Source organism: Bicyclus anynana, chromosome 12 (genome assembly GCF_947172395.1).
Source record: "Bicyclus anynana chromosome 12, ilBicAnyn1.1, whole genome shotgun sequence".
NCBI classification, from domain to species: Eukaryota; Metazoa; Arthropoda; class Insecta; order Lepidoptera; family Nymphalidae; genus Bicyclus; species Bicyclus anynana.
The window spans coordinates 14,109,306-14,129,810 of NC_069094.1; the positions used below are offsets into that span (position 1 = coordinate 14,109,306).

General features: G+C 37.3%; 1 protein-coding gene across 1 annotated transcript; it reads left to right on the forward strand.

The window, feature by feature from the left end:
- Positions 1-1,954: 1,954 nt before the first annotated feature.
- LOC112050635 (carbonic anhydrase 1) lies at positions 1,955-19,858 on the forward strand (the record flags this gene model as incomplete). The annotated part of the gene is made up of 5 exons (XM_024088939.2): positions 1,955-2,111; positions 5,469-5,607; positions 13,656-13,852; positions 16,539-16,678; positions 19,698-19,858. Coding segments are annotated over 5 exons (759 nt in total), but the record flags the coding sequence as incomplete, so codon positions are not given.
- Positions 19,859-20,505: the final 647 nt, after the last annotated feature.

The window sequence follows — 20,505 nt, forward strand, 5'->3', positions numbered from 1 at the left end:
AGAGGATATGACCTCTGCCTCCGATTCCGGAGGGTGTGGGTTCGAATCCGGTCCGGGGCATGCACCTCCAACTTTTCAGTTGTATGCATTTTAAGAAATTAAATATCACGTGTCTCAATCGGTGAAGGAAAACATCGTGAGGAAACCTGCATACCAGAGAATTATCTTAATTCTCTGCGTGTGTGAAGTCTGCCAATCCGCATTGGGCCAGCGTGGTGGACTATTGGCCTAAACCCTCTCATTCTGAGAGGAGACTCGAGCTCAGCAGTGAGCCGAATATGAGTTGATGACGACGACGACAGTTAGTAGGTAAGAATAGCTAAAAACGGATTTTGCGATAAAGCGGGATTAAAGAGGTCCAAAGACTCTCGCAAGTTAGTATGAAAGTCCTTAATTTTTTATGCTACAAACTTAGGGTGAAAAAGGGGTTGAAAGTTTACATCGAATTTCACGCGGATTAAGTCGCAGGCGTCCGCTAGTACCTAAATATTGTCTACAATGTCGAGTTGTATGTTCAGGAAGTGTAATAACATAAAGTAGTATTTGTAGTGATTTTACTATTTTTAGGCATTGTTTATTTAGTTATATTTTATATTTTTGTAGTTATATTGTAGCACGCTAAATCAATATAATATACTAGCTGACCGCGCGCGGTTTTACCCGCGTGGTTCTCGTTCCCTAAGGAATGCGGGTCGATAAAATATAGCCTATAGCCTTCCTCGATAAATGGGCTATCTAACACTGAAATATGTTTTCAAATCAGGACCAGTAGTTCCTGAGATTAGCGCGTTCAAACAAACAAACAAACTCTTCAGCTTTATAATATTAGTATAGATTCGTAAATAGTACAATCAATTATTTATATTATACTAGCTAAGACCAATTATTTAACTAGGCTAAACTTATAAAAATAAAATAAAAGGAAATATCATTATATCTACAACTATAAAATAAAATGAATTAAAATTAAAACTAATACCCTAAAATACTTATCAAAAATTGTCGCCATTGGGGTAAATATACAATGTAAGTACACACAAAATTGTGCATGTGATAATTCAGTGGAATAGCTAAATTCGAATCACTTTTGCGGTGATTTTGTAGGCACGTATCATATCATATAGTATAAAATCTTTGGTCTTAGGCCATTACGATATATGAATAATATAGATATCTTCTCTGACAAAAAGAGTACATCACGTACCAAACGAAGGGTCACGTGTAGAACCAATTGCGCCCAAAAATACCCGCTCCTCGTATTCATGTCCGCGGTCCTTAATATTTACGGTTCCGCACCTAATGTATGGAATGGTATATTTGATGATACTTTTGTATACTATTTACTGTCAATATTTTTATGAAATGGGACGTAATAAAATACCTAATGGTAGCGGAGCTAAAGAAAGGATTTTTGGATTTACTTCAGCAGATGACATCGTGCGAGCGTGGTTAATTTTTGAAATAATGTTTGTAGTGGTGTAGGGGGTTATCAATGGATCTACTGAATCGATTTTGGAAACCTTGGAAACCCAACATCCATCAGCTTATCCGTGATAGCCCAGTGGATATGACCTCTGCCTCTGATTTCGGAAGGTGTGGGTTCAAATCTGGTCCGGAGCAAGTACCTCCAACTTTTCAGTTGTGTGCATTTTAAGAAATTAAATATCACGTGTCTCAAACGGTGAAGGAAAAGCATCGTGAGGAAACCTGCACACCAGAGAATTTTCTTAAGTCTTTGCGTGTGTGAAGTCTGCCAATCCGCATTGGGCCAGCGTGGTGGACTATTGGCCTTACCCCTTTCATTCTGAGAGGAGACTCGAGCTCAGCAGTGAGCCGATCATCAACTTATCGAACTATATTATGCCCCACCCATTGCCACTTCAGCTTTGCGACACATTGAGCTACTCGTATGTCGGTATAAACATACCTATACTATGAATACCTATATTTGTTGTTACCAGCGGAACAAATATCGAAGCTCAGAGCATCACAGTCTCCGATAGCCATCTCCGTGCATCGCTGCCCCACGTGGTCGTCGCTAGAGCCTCTGCGCTTCAAGCAGTACTGGGACAACGACTCCAATGGCGTCTTGCTCAATACGGGACAAACTGGTAACACAATTAGAATCTATTCTTATAATACAATAATATCCTGTTTTATTTTGCACTATCTCGCATTTTAATATTATCAAAGAAATCCTTTGAAAGTCACATATCATTATGATTCCTAAAACGAAACATCTACTATATAAAAATGAGTCGGGTTTTCCTTCCTGACGCTATAACCCCAGAACGCACGAACCGATTTCCACGGTTTTGCATTCGTTGGAAAGGTCTCGGGCTCCGTGAGGTTTATAGCAAAGAAAATTCAGGAAAAGGTAGGGGTAGGGTAGGGGTAGGGTAGGGTAAGGTAGGGTAAGGTAGGGTAGGGGGTAGGGTAGGGGTACGTTGGGTAGGGGTAGTTGAAAGTTTACATCGAGTTTCCCGCGGACGAAGTCGCGGGCGTCCGCTAGTTTCAAATAAATTATGTTATATACCTTTAATAAATTATGTTATAACCTATTTTTTAAGGAAGGTTGTAAACGATTATGATGAGAGCGGAGTTAATCTAGCGAAGTTAATTATGGTCCCATTTACATGTACTTAAACAACATTAATAAGTTACTCAGAGCACGTTTACACCCTCCCAGTCCTTGAATACAAATACTCGTACTTAATTGTTCGACTCGATTGTTGACACAGTAAAAAATATTCTGTATTGTTGATTTTTTATCTGAAATATTTGTTTTTATAATGAATTATAAATAAATAATTAATGTATTTTTAAAATATTAAGGTTCCGTACTTCAAAAAGGAAAAACCCAAAATTAAAAAATCTAAATTATTTTTATTCAAGTAACTAATTGTAAAGACTACCGCCGGCTCGAAAGGCAGGTTCTGCTAAAAAGCCGGCAAGAAACTTAATAGTTACTTTTGAACAAATCGTACAATAATTATAATAATTTACAATTGTTAATACCAATAATATTTCTTTTAGTTTTATTTCCTGCGTGAAGGTGGAAGCTGATCCAATGGCCTCCAATCATCTTTATTATTAAGGATCTCATCAATTGTGTAGTTACCTAAGTAAATGAAAAAGACCCCTTATAGCAACCCCTGTCCGTGCGTCTCTATCTGGTTCAGTTCAATTGTTTCTATTTGAACATTTGTATTCTAATATGTACAAAATGGTATCTGCTACTCGTCACTACAATTTAATATAAATTTTAGGGTTTCGTAGTCAACAGGGAACATTTAAAGTGTCCTTCCATGCTGAGTTTAAAATATTAATTTTGTTTTTTTGTGAAATATATTATTCTATTCTTGGCTAGTTTTTACATTTCGCAAAGTCGTGGGCATTAAGTAGTATCATGACCCGCGTGTGTCCAGCCAGTTAAAGAACATGACGGGATACAGGGGCAAAGTATATTTACAGGACCCTTCTAGGGGTACTATTGACTCTATAAGATTATTAATAGGTACAACAAAACCGTAAGTTAACATGTCAACAGATCGATAAGATATAACTAGGCGCAAACACGCATGTGTATATCTTGCTTGATGTCCATTGATAATGGTTCTTATCAACCCATCAGTCATAAAAAACATTTTTATGACATTAACAGATTTAGATTATATAACACACGATTTCTTTATGGATAATCGTATACTTAATCATTGTAATTAACTTTTAATACTAAAAATATGTATTATTAGGGTTCCATAGGGTACGTAGAATATTTTAAAAAGCCTTCCTCTTGACTTTATCGTAGTCAGCATGTTATAAAAATACACCTACCTGGACAAACTACACTTGATAATATATTCCACGAATTTTTTTGCCATATTCTTATTGAGCCTCAATAGCTCAACGGTAAGAACGGTCGGACTCATCACCGAGGGGTGGTGGTTCGATTCCCGCCCCATTGGTCTATTGTCGTACCCATTCCTATCACAGTCTTTCCCGACTAGTTGGAGGGGAATGGGAATATTGTTCATATTATCAAAAAATGGCAAATATTCTTTTAAAAAAAAAAATATTCGATTACCAACAAACAAATTAAAAATGAGTTTATAAATCGCTAGTAATTTCACACCCAACAATTATTATAATGAAGTTGTTCCTAAATTAAAGAAAATATAAAAGTCAATTACATTATTATACACATCATGTTACATCCGTTTAATTTTTAAACGGTTTTACTATGATGTGTATGTATTATGATGTGTATGATGCTACGGACAGACACAGATACGTAAGTACCACCTTACATGACAGGATTAGGTATAACTCATAACCCTAGATTGTTTGTATACTGTGACCCTAGCCCATAATATTTAATGCTTTGTGTGTTCTTATCCCGTTCCGAAAACCTTCGGTTTTACCTTCAATTCATAAATCTTTAGCATATTCATATAATTAACTATAGCAAAATTATAGGATTAAATTGAATTTAATAGATTTATTAACGCACAGGTAACCATTTCCCTCGAGCTCTGAGTAAATTATTAAAATATTCCTGTAACAACACTTATTTACGTTTATAAATTTGGTAATAATGAAAATATCTTTAGAAAATTTACAAGAGGTATTTACTATTTACTTCCAAGGGTAACTAAGCTGTGATAGGCTTCCTTGGGCCTTAGCCAAGTAGCACGTCGATTCTCTTTTTACAAATGCTAACGCTTCGATAACTAACGGAATGTATGGGAATGACAGATCCGATCGACAACTTGATCACGTGGTCAATCGATAGTGAAAGTCATGATTTTTGTTATTGTAGAAAAAGAATCGACGATCGACGTGCCACATTGCTATAGGCTCTGATCTTTTAGCATTTTCAGTTTTATACTACTCTGTCTCAGCGCCGGACCGAGGTAAATTTTAGAATGGAGCGAGATCCAATTATGGCGCCTTTCCTGTTTGCTCCTAACAATATATACTAAGGACGTTTGAAAAGTTCGTAGCCTAACGTACATCGGAATGTCAAGAAAAAAGAAATAAATATCTTTTCGATCTTGTGTTTACCATTTCGGCGCCCCCTAGGATTTGGCGCCTGGAGCGACCGCTCCGTTCGCCGTATGGACGGTCCGGCCCTGCTCTGTCTATCACTACCTACTGTTTTTTTTTCTACACATGATCTTCCATGTAGCACTTAACACTACACTATCGCTAGTCACTAAACACTAACTCAAATGGTTTGGTCCGTTTAAGTCTTCTCATTCGTAACGTCGAGTAGCTGGATTGCCTCGATGTTTACGTGATGGTGAAGTCTTGTTCATGAGCAAGAGACATTTTTTGAATTATATTGTCGACATTTTCAATTCTAAGGTCCTGATGAATAACGTCATTTCGAATGTACCAAGGTGCATTTACCAAGGTGCTTACCTAAGCGTCGAAAGACTTACCTATTATGTGCCTTGTTCCAGCGTACTTCACGTTCGACACGCCGTCCAGACCTCGTCTCAGTGGAGGGCCTCTGATAGGCGAGTACATATTCGAGCAGATGCACTTCCACTGGTCGGTGGACGACTTCACGGGCTGTGAGCACGTGCTCGATGGACACGGGTAAGCATAACGTCATCTTCAACAAGCGCGGTTCTTTTTATGATATAGGATCATGTTTGGCTACGATCTCACCTGCTGGGAAGTGTGGATGTGGCCTAAGAAGGACCGTGCTTGCCTTATATGCCTATCAAAGCAGCGTGGTCTTCTCCTTGGACTCGGGTGTGCGAGGAGAAGGGAGGTGGGAGAGGTTACGGGCCAGCGCCGGGACTATGTTTCGTCCAGTAATTTGGCCCGAGTGTGGTGTCATATCCGGTGTTTACGACGTCAAAATCTCGCCATAGGTTTAGGCTACTTGTCAATGGCGTGTACAAGTATTTTAACTAGGGCACGCACTATTGTACAAATCGTACAAAATAGAAAAATCCTCCCTCAAAACAAGTTTGCAAGGTAGAAGGCACTGCCACTCCCAAGGTAGAGATCGCCTAGTTGGTGGTCTCTCGCGATCTCTGCCTATTAGCCTTTTTCTTGGAAAGATTTAAAAAGATCCGCTAGGGAATGCACCGGTGAGGACAATTATTTTGAAATTCTCTATTGACAACAAAGTTAAACGTATAGAATTATAATGGAATTAACGGAAGATGACGTATTTAGAGCGCGATTGAAGCAAGCTGTCTCTTTTAAATGTTCCCAGGAAAAAGGAGGCTAGATTTATTGGCCTACTAGACTATTTTTCTCTATGGGGCTGAGACGTGGACCCAAAAATCTCCAGACCGCAAAAGGATTGATGCATTCGAGATGTGGTGTTGGAGGAAAATGCTCCGAATTCCATGGACTGCATTTCAGACTAACGCATCTATACTTGCCCAACTCAAAGTTAAAATAAGACTCTCTACCATATGCCTCAAGCGTATTTTAAAGTACTTCGGACACAATGCCAGGAAAGACGGAGAGAATCTGGGAAAATTAGTTATTACTGGCAAGGTGGATAGAAAAAGACCGTGGGAGCGCAGCCCGATGTGTTGGTCCGACCAGGTCATGAGACTTTCTACCATATGCCTCAAGCACATTTTAGAGTACTTCGGACACATTGCCAGGAAATACGGAGATAATCTGGAAAAATTAGTTATTATTAGGCAAGGTGGAAGGAAAAAACCCGCGGGTACACTCGAGTCCATAGATTACGATGCTTTCGCGTAGCTGGAGATAGGAAAAAATGGCATAACATCCTAAGGACAAGGATCAGAGATGGAGGTGGTCACGACCCTCACACATGAGGATTACGACTCACGGAGACTATTTTTAATGACTAAGGCTAGGCCATTCTCCTAATAAGAGATTATATTTGGAGCTAAACACACCAGGCCACCATTATCAGCGAATTTTAACAACCCACTACAGATCCCGATCTCCGTTTAGGAGAAGGAATATGGAGCTTAGACCCACCACGTTGCAATCCGGATTTCCAAGTTCTGTTCCAAAGCTGTTACTACTACTACTTACACTAATAAAGATTTTCCAACTAATATTGACATTGCAAGCGTTGCATGAAGTCTAAATTTAATTAACAGCAGCTACGCTTACGTTGCCTCTCGGGGATTACTTGTCGTGTTAATTAATTTTCGAATCTGATTCCACAGAGATTGAACAAAAATAACGCTCTATGCTTTACATATTGACATGTACATAATATTGTTTTTCCTTCACCGTGAGACACGTGATATTTAATTAATCTAAATAATTATATCTCAAGGGTGACTGACTGACATACGCACAGCCCAAACCACTGGACGGATCGGGCTGAAATTTGGCATGCAGGTAGATGTTATAACGTAGGCATCCGCTAAGAAAAGATTTTGATAAATTCTACCACCAAGGGGGTAAAATTGGAGATGAATATTTGTATCAAACTTTGTCAATTTTAAGCCGATCGGACTGAAACTTTGAATGCATAAAGCTACTATGACGTAGGCATCCCCTAAGAAATGAATTTGATAAATTCCACCCCTAAGGGGATAAAATATGATGAAATGTTGTATAAATCTTCTTACATTTTCGACTTCGATTTTGCTGAATTGAACTGAACTGAATTTTGGAATAGTAGTAGATTTTACTCTGAATTAACACATAGGCTATTTTTTCATCACAGAAAAATCCATGGTTCCCGCGGGATTTGTGAAAAACTGAATTCCACACAGACGAAGTCATGGCGTCCGTTAGTTTCGCTCTGAATTTTCAATTATTTAAGCACAAGCACATGAAAATTTGGAGGTGCATGCTCCCAACCGGATTCGAAGCTACGCCCTTCAAATTGAAGGCAGAGGTTATATCCACTGGATTATCACGGTTCGTTATACTTATATAATGTAGGTAGGTTTTAACGAGTTGGTCTCTTTTTCACACCATTACGACTATTACACGACTATGGCAAAACCAAAAGAAAGGGTTGGAATTTAAACAGCCTATGTACGTAGGGTAGTGTTTAAATATATTTCACGCTCCACCACCATGGACCTCCTTGTTCAAAGTTTTATCCTGCTCGCCATGAATATTACTTATCTAATTACTAGCGAACGCCCGCGTGGAATTTGGTTTTCCACAAACCCCTCGGGAACCATGGATTTTCCGGGATAAAAAGTAGCCTATGTGTTAATCCAGAGTAAAATCTATTTTCATTCCAAATTTCTGTAGTTGCGACGTTAAAGAGTAACAAACATCCAAACTTTCGCGTTTAAAATATTAGTAGAATTTGTTTTAGAGTCCAAGGACTAGGTAGTATAGCATGTCAAAATCTTTCTCAAAAAATATTTAGTAGGTAAACAGAATAAGCAAAATGGTAGTTATCAAGCCAGATGTTATCCAATATAGGCCAGTAGAGTAGAGAGAGAGTTTTTTAAGTTCACGGAACAAAAATAATGCAAACTTGAGATAAAAGTTAATTTAAAAGTAACATGATGAGGCGAGCCACTGGTTTATTATTTTTAAGACTACAGTCTAAAAGTACTAAGCTACAGTCTACAGTCTTAGTACTAAGCTTGGCGAGATATTTTGTTATTTCAGCTCACGCCGCGACTTCATCTACTGTGTCACATCCTTACGATGTTATTTTTGCGATCTTTTTAGTTTTTTATGTTTTTCAAGTTAAATTAATTTAGTAGTTTTAATCATCATTATCATTATCATCTTATTTTACTTCTGGTTCTGGTACCACTACTATTTTTTTTATTCTTTACAAGTTAGCCTTTGACTACAATCTCATTTGATGATAAGTGATGATGCAATTTAAGATGGAAGCGGTCTAACTTGTTAGGAGGTGAATGAAAATCTAAAGTCTTTCCGATTTCTACACGACATCGTACCGGATACGCTAATTCGCTTGGCGGTACGTCTTTGTCGGTAGGGTGGTAACTAGCCACAGCCGAAGCTTCCCACCTAGAACCATTTAAGAAAACCTCAAGCGGCCCAGCCGGGGATCGAATCCAGGACCTCCGCCTTGTAAATCCACCACGCATACCACTGCGACTCGGAGGCCGTTGCGGTACATATAGGTAGTTATAGTGATTTTTTTTTGCATGAAGCCGGTCCGGCCGGTAATAATTTTTATCAAATACCTTGACTTATTAATGCGAATGTAAACAAAGAATTTGCTTACCCCCAGTTCACTTGCACCTTTAGAGAACTATATAGAAAAAAAACATACAACAAAAATCTAGAATGCAGCAAATCAATGAAAATAAAAAAAAAACATACATACAGCCGAACGTAGAACCTCCTCCTTTTTGGAATTCGGTTAACGAGAGCTATGTGTAGGTAACGCCTACGATTTTCCCGCCAAAACTACACGATCAATTTTGTAACACTAAAGTTGCTTCTGGACTGCAGGCTACTGAGAATTTCTTGGAAGAAAAAAATAACCCAGATACAAGTTGATTGTTATATTTATTTTACAAGTTATTTATAATGTACTTCAAACTAATAACATTAAATCTGTTTTTTATCAATTTATTATCATCATTGCAATTTAATTTCCAATTGCATCATAAAATAAACTGATAAACCTTAAGCGTTCGGCGTTAATATTCAGGTAAGGTTTTATTTTCGTCTATACTTATAATAAATCTGTAGAGAGGTCAATTCTGTTCGTTCGTTATCAACCCATATTCGGCTCACTGCTGAGCTCGAGTCTCCTCTCAGAATGAGAGGGATTAGGCGTTAGTTCACCACGCTGGCCCAATGCGGATTGGCAGACTTCACACACGCAGAGAATTAAGAAAATTCTCTGGTATGCAGGTTTCCTCACGATGTTTTCCTTCACCGTTTGAAACACGTGATATTGAATTTCTTAAAAATCAATTCTGTACATGAAATATATTTCCAACTATCAGGGGATGTATAGTGATCGATAAGAAAGTAAAGAGAGGAAGAGATAGTTAATGTTAATTCCATGTTGCAAGGTTAGTTAACTTGGTATGCAGAGAACCTTGTTTACTTTGACTTAATTAAATGGTTCGTTTAAGGCTCTACCTTTTGATTATAACGCGATATAATTAATAAAAGAGTAGCTTTATAATTAACCTTCACTTCAGTGATCATAATGTACAAACTAACCCAAATAAAAAAGCTACGCGTAACGCTTTAGTTGAAATCAACTAATATAAATGTTATTATTTGCAGTACATATTTGTCTCTTTACATACATTTTTAAAAATTCAATTTTTCTGTTTTGTGTCTTTGATGAACAAACCACACTGCCAAGAAGTCTCTTATTATTCTTACTCATACTTAATTAAATGAAGTTCCCATTCTACCTGGATTTTTCATTCTCTGAATATATCGCTTAGTAGGACTACTAAAATCGACCGTAAATATTACTGAAAAAATCACAGAAAATTAAAAATACGCTTTTTCGTGTACTTGGGTGAAATTATTTTGTTTCTTTTTCATTTATTTTGTTTTATGAAGCAAATGGCTGTAGCAAATCTTATTGTTGACGTGACTTATCTGGTAGAATTTTGAGGAATATAAAACATACGCATTGACATAAGATTTCTACATTTTTGAAGTTAATTAAAAAAGCTCTTGTGATAAGGTAGGTAGAAAAACAGCTAAAGAAATGGTACTAGAAGTTTTCCGATTTATTTAAAGATCCCGTTTCGCTATTTTGTGTACGACCTAAGTTATCAAAATCATTACCTACGGAGGGCCCTTAACATTATATGGCTTTAGCTTGTTTACCTACTGTAGTTTGTAGGTAAACTATGGCAACTGTTTAATAATAATAAACTTTCTCAGAAGAAGGCAAGCACCACGTATGCTAGCCACTGAACCAAAGAGGCAAAATGAGATGTAATAAAGCAAAATGAGATGTAATAATATTTGGGAGCGTCATCCTATCCTACTAATATTATAAACGCGAAAGTTTTTATGGTTGTTTGTTACTCTATAACGCCGCAACTACTGAACCGATTTAACTGAAATTTAAAACGAAGATAGGTAATATCCTCAATTAAAACATTGCTTTTCATCGCGGAATAATCAATGGTACCCACGGGCTTCGTGAAAAACAGAATTCCACGCGAACGAAGTCACGGGCATCTGCTAATAGACTATATTTTATCCCCGTATTCTCACGGGAACGGGAACTATGTGGGTGAAACCGTGGGATGTCGGATAGTTGTATTTAAGACTAAATTGTTTGTGAATTAGTATTTTTCCGAAGCTCAAATTAATATTCAAAACAAGGGAAGTCCCAAATCAAAAACATAAATCCCCTACAAACAACAACACAATTTTTCCGGAAGCAGTTTTCGCAATCGCTTTAGAATTTATGCATCATAGAAATAAGGTTCAAAATGGTATATAAAATTCGTTTCATAGACTACAGCAGTTCTGTCAAAGGCAATGTCACATCATGTGTACAGTGTTTACGCCAAATTTAATTAACAATTTGTTTATTTTTGGGTTTCGTGATTGAATATGCTATCGTTAATATTTATATTTATATTTATAACATGTAAGGCGTTATAGCCCAGTGGATATGACCTCTGCCTCCGATTCCGGAGGGTGTGGGTTCGAATCCGGTACGGAGCATGCACCTCCAACTTTTTAGTTGCGTGAATTTGAAGAAATTAAATACCACGTGTCTCAAACGGTGAAGGAAAACATCGTGAGGAAACCTGCATACCAGAGAATTTTCTCAATTCTCTGCGTCTGTGAAGTCTGCCAATCAGCGTTGGGCCAGCGTGGTGGACTGGCCTAACCCTTTTCATTCTGAGAGGAGACTCGAGCTCAGTGAGCCGAATATGGGTTGAAAACGAACGATAACGACGAATATTTATATACTGCCATCCTTCCAAGTAGTATTTAAAGCGTTGGAAACTTTATAACGTATAATCTAGTGCATACGTACTCAACAACAATTCATGAATTACTGTTTAACTAAGACCTATGATTGTATTTTGATAAGAGAACAACAGCTTGGTGTGTGCTGCTGAAATAGCAACAAACAAGGAATAAAGTAGCGAGAAAACAACGAAACCTCTTGACGAAAAAAATCAACCGACTTCAAAATCACACAAATAAACTAAAAAACGAAAAATAACATCGTAATGTGCTACCTTCTGATCACTTTGAAGGCGGTGCCAAGCCAGTGGCATAGGTATTAATTAAAGCCGTTTCTGAAAGATCCACGGGGAAGAACCGCCTGAAAAACTTTTTGATTTAAACGGCTTGAGTTAATGCATCACTGTGCTAGAGTAAAGGTATTTAAGATATTATAACAATAAAATAAATTAATTAAACAAATAAAAAAAACCCGACTGCATAAAGTATAAAAAACTGAAAAGAAAAAAAACAAGTTCAGTCCAGAAGTGTAGAAAGCAATTAGAAAACTCTGTTTTTTTTTAGTTTCACTTATCTAAGAACACTTGGGTTATTGAGACAAATCTAACGATATTCTAATTACGTAAATCCGTTCAGTGGTTTGGAAGATATGAGGTCATAAAAAATATTACAAACATACATACATACATACAAGATACGCGCGAAAAACATAACCCTTCTTGCAGTCGGGTAAAAAACAAAATAGTATCCACGAATTCTAGCGTGAAACTGACAATTTTCGTACCTGAAAATTCTCTATTTCCAGGTATTTATGCTCCAAAACTACCATAAGCGGATTTAAAAAAATGTTTCAACACTATTGCTGAAACAATTTTTGAAAAGTACATTATTTCACAGATATAAGGCTGTATTTTTTTTATCGCCATATTCCCACAGGAATGGGGTCTACTTTTTTCAAATATTACTTTTTTGTAAACTTTTTAATTGGCTTGTTAACTGAGGAACTCCTCACGCGTGTCGAAGTCGCTCTTGACCAATTGTAATTTGTTTTGGTATTTGTTATTCAAAACATTTCCCTACAGAATATCACGTACCTGTAGCAAATTGTTGTTTTAATTAAAAAACCAATATTTTACCTAAATATAACTAAGGCCGGAATAATTGGATTGTTTTTGTTCCTGATAATGAAAAAGCCTAGATTACTTGGACTAAAATATAATTTAATACCTTACAAACTTACTTTGCAAATAATGTCTTCAATTATTAAGAGTTACGTCCATGTTTTTTACCAGTGCCTTTCGAAAATGAAAGTTACTCTATGAACTTTTGTATAGAAATAAAATCGTATGTGCTACCTTCTGATCACTTTGAAGGCGGTGCCAAGCCAGCGTATTAAGAAGGAAGCACATACGATGTTATATGCGCTTTTTAGTTTATTGTTATGATTTTGAATTTTTTTGTCAAAAAGGTTTTATTTTTCTGTTTTTAGTGTGTCTTAGCATATGTAACGAAAGCGTCACAGTACGGGAAATTTCGTTATTTTCATTTTTACACAAAATTACTGAACCGATTTTCATGAAAATTAAATGGGACAGATTGGTCCCATTTAATATTATTGATATTTAATTTATAAAAATGCACGCAACTGAAAAGTAGGAGGTGCATGCCTCGGATTCGAGCCCACACCCTCCAGAATCGGAGGCAGAGGTTATATCCACATGGCTATCACGGCTTCTTATTAAATTGATTCAGTATCCTCTTTCGAACAGATACGCAGCAGAGTGCCATCTCGTACATTACAACAGTAAGTACCAGTCGCTGGAGGCGGCGGTGGCTCACGCCGATGGTCTGGCCGTGGTCGGATACCTTCTGGAGGCAACCGACGCCCCCAACCCAAGTTTTGACAAGTTCGTCGAAGGATTAGAACAGATAAGGAAGCCTGAGAACAGTGTGGTAGTTTCATCAGGTGCGTTGGTTTATACTCGTATGTACGTCGATGTTTACCTTATACAACAAGCTCAAATACCCGATTTTTGACTTTTTTTTTTGTTTTTTTTTTTTTAATGTAAGTTACTATAAAATGGGGCCTAGAGAGTCGTTAAGAGAAAAAAAGAAATTAAAGTAATGACTGTGCATAGTCAATATATATATGAGGATTTAGTATATGTACATAAAAACATAGGCAATTTTAAAAGAAGGTGTGATTGTAATAACATTAATGTCAGAAATAAAAATAAAATTGTTGCACACCACACTAGATTACAAAAAATTAGTAATTCTTTTAACGGCAATTGCATACGTTTTTATAATACCCTACATGAAGCCACTGGAATGTCACTCAAAAAGTTCAAAGTGTTTATTAAAGGCAAGCTTTAAGGAAAGTCTTATTAAAGTGTTAATGATTATATAAATGATAAAAAAGTTTGGTGTTAAACTGTGTATACGACTGTGTGCTAAGTTTGTAAAATGGTGATAAATAAAAAAAATAAACCTTGGCTGAGTTTGTTGTCTGCTCTTCTCGGACCAAGGCGCGTTTGGAACCCTCGTAACTTTAATTTTAAGTTTTCGAATGGTTATTATCACCAATATCTTAAGTTTAATATTATTACCTGACGTTTCGAGAGAGCTTGTAAACTAAGCGTAATTGAAATAAATGAAATTTGAACTTTGACCCGTACAGTTAGGCGACTTTTACCAGCTCAATCACCCGATTTTTGACTTTTTAATCGACGAGAAGAGCTAGTTTTCAATTCGAGTTTGTTTTTTTTGTATGTAAGTTACCATATCAGCCGATAGACGTCCACTGCTGGACATAAGCCTTGGGACACTTCAGATTTACGACTCGCTGAGCGATGTCAGTGACTTTGGTTCGTTGTTTATATTCAATACCATTTTATTTATATACGGCTTGGATATAATTTTCATACTTTGGTGTACGTTGTCCTTTATAGAGAGTGACATATTAATTCCATGAATTTAGTCTCCGGGTCCATTGGTATTGCGGAGAGAAAAGCACCGAGCCGATTTTTCTATAAAATCCAGTTTTCTATAGAAATATAACTGAAGCTCGCGCGGGATTTTAATATTTTTAGAATATTTTTTTTAATTTCATCAGATCTCAACGAAATAGTTTCGTCACTGAAACTGTATTATATCAGTAAGGTAGTAACTAGCGCCAGCCTCATTCGAAATAATTATTATCTGAAATTATCATTGGCGTATCTAGGATTATCTCCTAGGGTGGGCCTAGCCCCCGACTTCAAGTCTATTATTAGTACCATAACAGAATTCCATATCGGTAACCCAGAATTTTTGGGTGGACACATGTCCATTCTAGGGTGGGCACGACCCACCCGGCCCCACCTCTATATACGCCTCTGGAAATTATTTAGAAAATACAAAGTGATTTGACTGATTTGATCCAATTAATAAAGCAAGGCATTTCCAACTGCGCCAGTAAACTAAGAATAAGAATCTTGTTTAGGGTCATCGACTTTCCGTAAGACAAAATTATTAATTAGTGACTTTAATAATAATTGAGCACGATTGGCAAAACTTTGGTGGTAATCCAATTACTGATCAAATCAAAGTTACTCCTTCAAGTTACCTTCAATATTGAAGGTCAGCAAGGTCAGCAAGGCACAGTTAACAACACGTGTAGCATCAAATATTCCAAAATTAACAAGACTATCAAATGACCAAAATTTTCCATTAATCATATTATATGTCCAAACATACAAACCTTTATCATTCAACCAATGATAAAACATCTGCAGTATAATATATTATCATGCAAAAAGACGTTTCGTCGACATAGGCAAAACTGAATAAAAATAGCTTTTAGATGCAAGTAAAGCTCAAAAGTTTGAATTACAGGCATAGTAAGGCATTTAGCCTCTGCTTTTCATTGACCATAACAATAAATGCACCATAAAATATAGTCTAATTATTACTTTAATGCACCAAAAATATAGTCTCAATATTACTTTATATTTGAAAAAACATATGGTGAGCAATTTGCCGCCTGATATCATCTATCGGAAACAACTTACTTCTCTAGCGGGCCCCACGCACTGTCAGTAACCAGCTTTTTGACATTAATAGCGATGGAAAATAAGGGCAGAGGCCAAGACTAAATAGCGTAGAATTACCGGGCAATTGTTTTACGAATTATTAATGTATTTTGGTGAGGGTTGCAAAATACTCATAACACGCCCACTCTAGGGTTAAATGGTCGAATGATTGTTCGATGATTTTTTTATGTGTACCTACAAATAATATAAAGAAGTAAAATTCGTGACTTTGTAGGGGTAAATTCTTTTATTAATATAAAGCTATTGCTTAACAACTTCGTTCGTAACACTCTCGATAGTCCGCGCCGGGGGGCGTATAGCGATGAATGAAAAACTCACGACTGATGCACCTTACTTCCTCGTACGCACGATTTCACACCCACTCAGTCTTTCCCCCCATCGCCCGCATATCATGGGTGTGTCATCAACGAACTTGCCAGACTATACATAACTTATGTGTGTTATTAGGTATATTTTCGCCCCGTATTACTACAGGAACTAGAGGGTGAAATCTGGCGTCTGCTAATTAATCCACTATTTCTGCCTTGAAAAAATAATGTATTTCCTTTTTTTACACAGAGTCCTTGGTATGGATGGATAGCGAAGACGTGGCTAAGGGTAGTTACGTCACTTACAAGGGCTCGCTTACCACGCCGCCCTACACCGAGTGTGTCACATGGATCATATACGAGAAACCAGTGCAAATTGGGAGCGAGCAGGTAAATATTTCATTGTTTGACTTGACTATTCCAACCACGTAGAATTCGGGTTTTTGGGGAGCTTTTTCTCGAATAATTAATATATTTGGACATATATACAGCGCTATATAGCCGCAAATAAGCGTAGCATTTATTCTCTACGCTACTAGGACGCCCGCGACTTCGCGTGTAATTTAGTTTTCAGCTTAAACCTGCTCCAAGGTCCAATTTATCTCCTAAATCCCCTCTTCTAAGACAAGGGAGGGCTGGCTATGTGATGGTCGTTACTTAGACTTTATCATCATCATATCACGATGGACGTCTGCAGGACATAGGCCTTTTGTAGGGACTTCCAAACATCACTATCCTGAGCTGCCTGTAAACAGCGAATCCCTGCAACTCGCTTGATGTCGTCAGTCCATCTGGTGGAGGGTCGTCCCCACTGCGCTTCCTTGTGCGGGTCGTCATTCCAGCGCCTTGAGACCCTAACGTCCATCGGCTCTTCGAACTATTTGACCCGCCCATTGCCGCTTTAGTTTCGCGACTCATTGAACTATGTCCCTGACTGTGGTTCTTTGGATATTCTCATTTCTGATTCGTTAACACAGAAATACTTAGAGCATAGCTCGTTCCATCGCCCGCTGTGTGAAGTTGAGCCTTCTTATGAGGCCCATAGTTAACAGCCAAGTCTCGGAATCATAGATCGTACGCTGAGCAATACGCACTTTTGAACCTGAGGAATTTCGGACAAAAATATATCGCCCAACCGAGTTGGATTTGTATTTATAACATTAGTTTTAATAGATATCTAAATACATATCAGCGCAATGCTTCAAACATGGTGCCAGTACTTCCCCGAGCGAGTGAAAGTTTTCAAAGAACCTCCTGAAAAGTTTAATAACAACGTTGTAGGCACACAGAAATTTATTAAATCCGTGCCTAGTTCAGGTGCTAAAGAAATTGAATGTTTCATTTAAGTCGACGCTCGGCGCGTGTACTCTCAGTCGAGGGTTCTTTGTGAAATACTCGAGAAAGCTTTGAATTATTTCACGACGCACAATCACGTACAAAAGATTCTTGTCACGTATTTATTATTTCACATCACATCACAGCCTTGGATGCTGTATTGCGTGTACTGACGAAGCGTGAAGACGGAAATTTGAGAATAAATAAGATTTTTGGCCCAAAGCTTGGCTTGGCCATTTCCATGTTAGATATTTTTTGCAGTACTTCTTTACGCTCGCTGGACTTGAGAGTTTTTTTTTTTATTCTTTACATCATCACCTGATGGTAAGTGATGATGCAATCTAAGATGGAAGCGGGCTACCTTATCAGGAGGAGGATGAAAATTCAGCCGAAAGCTCACACCAACCAGACCTGGACCAATTACGAACACCTTAATCGGCCCAGCTGGATCGGAGATTGAACCTGGGTCCTTCGTCTTGTAAATCCACCGCGCATACCACTGCGCCACGGAGGCCGGCCAAGAGTATGCTAGAGATTGCGTTACGAAAAGTATGATCGGGCAAGACGAACGGATGTTATGAGGGAGAGCTATATAAGTTTTATTTGAGTCATTTAGTCTAAAGTACGCTCGTTTATGAAGTTTATGTACCTCAAAAGAAAAAAAAGGAAGTTCTGTATATTGGAGCAGCGTGGTGGGTATAAGCTCCATATCCGTATACGAAGGGTGACCTGGCTCTGTAGAGGGTCTTTGAAATAGGCTCATAATGATATTTAATTAATTAACCGCTCAAACTATTATGTTATTTGTCTTGCTGTGAGGATATGCAGAAATCTGAAAATTTGGAAAATATAGCCTGAAATAAATGAATTAGTGTTTGAATAAATGTACTTCATTGATTGAATTATAGCATTGGTATAATATGTCACAAGATGTATCCTATTATTTTACAAATGTCTCTTCATCATTGTGAATTGAATTCCGATAGAGGGTCTGCTAGCGGGATCCAAGCAATATATTGTGAAGAGCCCTTACACTCCTAATATCGGGTCATACTTGTTTCATTTCCGTATAGTAATACATTGAATATTGTGTACTGGAAGATATAATGTGGTCACTACTAAAAAGGTAAAAAAATTAAAACAAAGGTTTTTGGTTTTCGCGGAGTCTAAACCAATTCTTAAGATTTTTTTAAAACAAACATAGCTGCTCGTTGAATAAGATAAAACTAACGGATCTAGTCAAGCTTCGCTTTGACAGTTACTTAAACAATCGTCTGTTATTAGCGACAATCAGAATTATTACTCGCTAAGAAGAAAATATCTTTCAAAAGAAGAAGATAACTATTGATAGATGGAAAGTGTCAGTTACAAGTAATGGTGTGACAGCAATTTGTGAGATATGCTTCCGCTGTCTGAATTGTAAATGTCAAAATTTTGCAAATTTTGCAATATTTCTTTCCAAATTCAACAAACTACTTTTCCTGTAAGATATGCAAAGAAATTCAGAGCATAAATGATAGATATTAAAAGGCATCGTATATTTTTCAGACTGAAGGCAAAGATTTTTCATTTTTTTTTTTGATAATAACGAATAAAATATCTCTTAACTTATCTAGTATTCTTCATCGTCTTAGACAAATGGCCGTTTGAAAGGGACCGCGGCTATGTAGCGATAACGGCTTTGTATTTTACAAGATTAAGTATCTTTGGTTTGTACTGAATCTTATTTTATCTTGTTTTCATAAAGAAATATTATATCTGGTAGATACTGAACTACATCTAAAAGGTATCAATTGCAGTGATATAGATGTACTTTCAGTCATTATTTTGCATTCGATCATTTCTAATCGCGCTAAATTGACATCGATACACAATGTTTGTTGAAAAAGGATAGTGCAGTGTTTTTGTACAAATAAAAATGATATACTGCCGATACTTTTTGCGTAACACAAAAAGCTATGTCAAGGATCGTGTAGCGGTTATGTTCGCGATGTCGATTCTAGTAGGACATATTTCAGTGTATACGAATTGTGTCAGTTTAAGCCCTATTGTAATAATGAAATTCCGTTCACAGCTGGGTCTTCTGCGGCAGTTGGAGGGCACTAACAGCATCCCTATTGAGAGGAACGTGCGTCCCACCCAGAGACACCCCCCGGGACATTCGGTGATATACGTTAAACAAGTGAAGGCGAAACTATGACACCTCTACGCCAGATGTCCAAATAAATTCAGTTACAAGTTAATTTTGTTTGTTTTATTTCCTGAACAGTGAATTCTGTAAATAAACATGTGTTAGAAAATTAGTTAAGAAGGCATTTGTATTAACGCTACATTAGATGTTACAAACAACCTTGTTATAACTGTAGTGTTGTCAATATACGTAGGTACTATGAAGTATAATGACGAGTAATTCTTTAATCTTAAAACTAAATTAAAATATACTAAACTAAAATAAATAAAAGGATTTAAAAACGTCGTGATCCGTGATAGCCCAGTGGATATGACCTCTGCCTCCGATACCGGAAGGTGTGGGTTCGAATCCGGTCCAGGGCATGCACCTCCAACTTTTCAGTTGTGTGCATTTTAGGAAATTAGATATCACGTGTCTCAAACGGTGAAGGAAAAACATCATGAGGAAACCTGCATACCAGAGAATTTTCTTAGTTCTCTGCGTGTGTGGAGTCTGCCAATCCGCTTTGGGCCAGCGTGGTGGACTATTGGCCTAACCCCTCTTATTCTAAGAAGAGACTCAAGCTCAGAAGTGAGCCGAATATGGGTTGATAACAGACGAACGAACGAACGATTTAAAAACGTATATTGACATAATTCATAAGTGAAGTTATGTCAATATACGTATAGATAAAAGATTGATGTTTGACTAT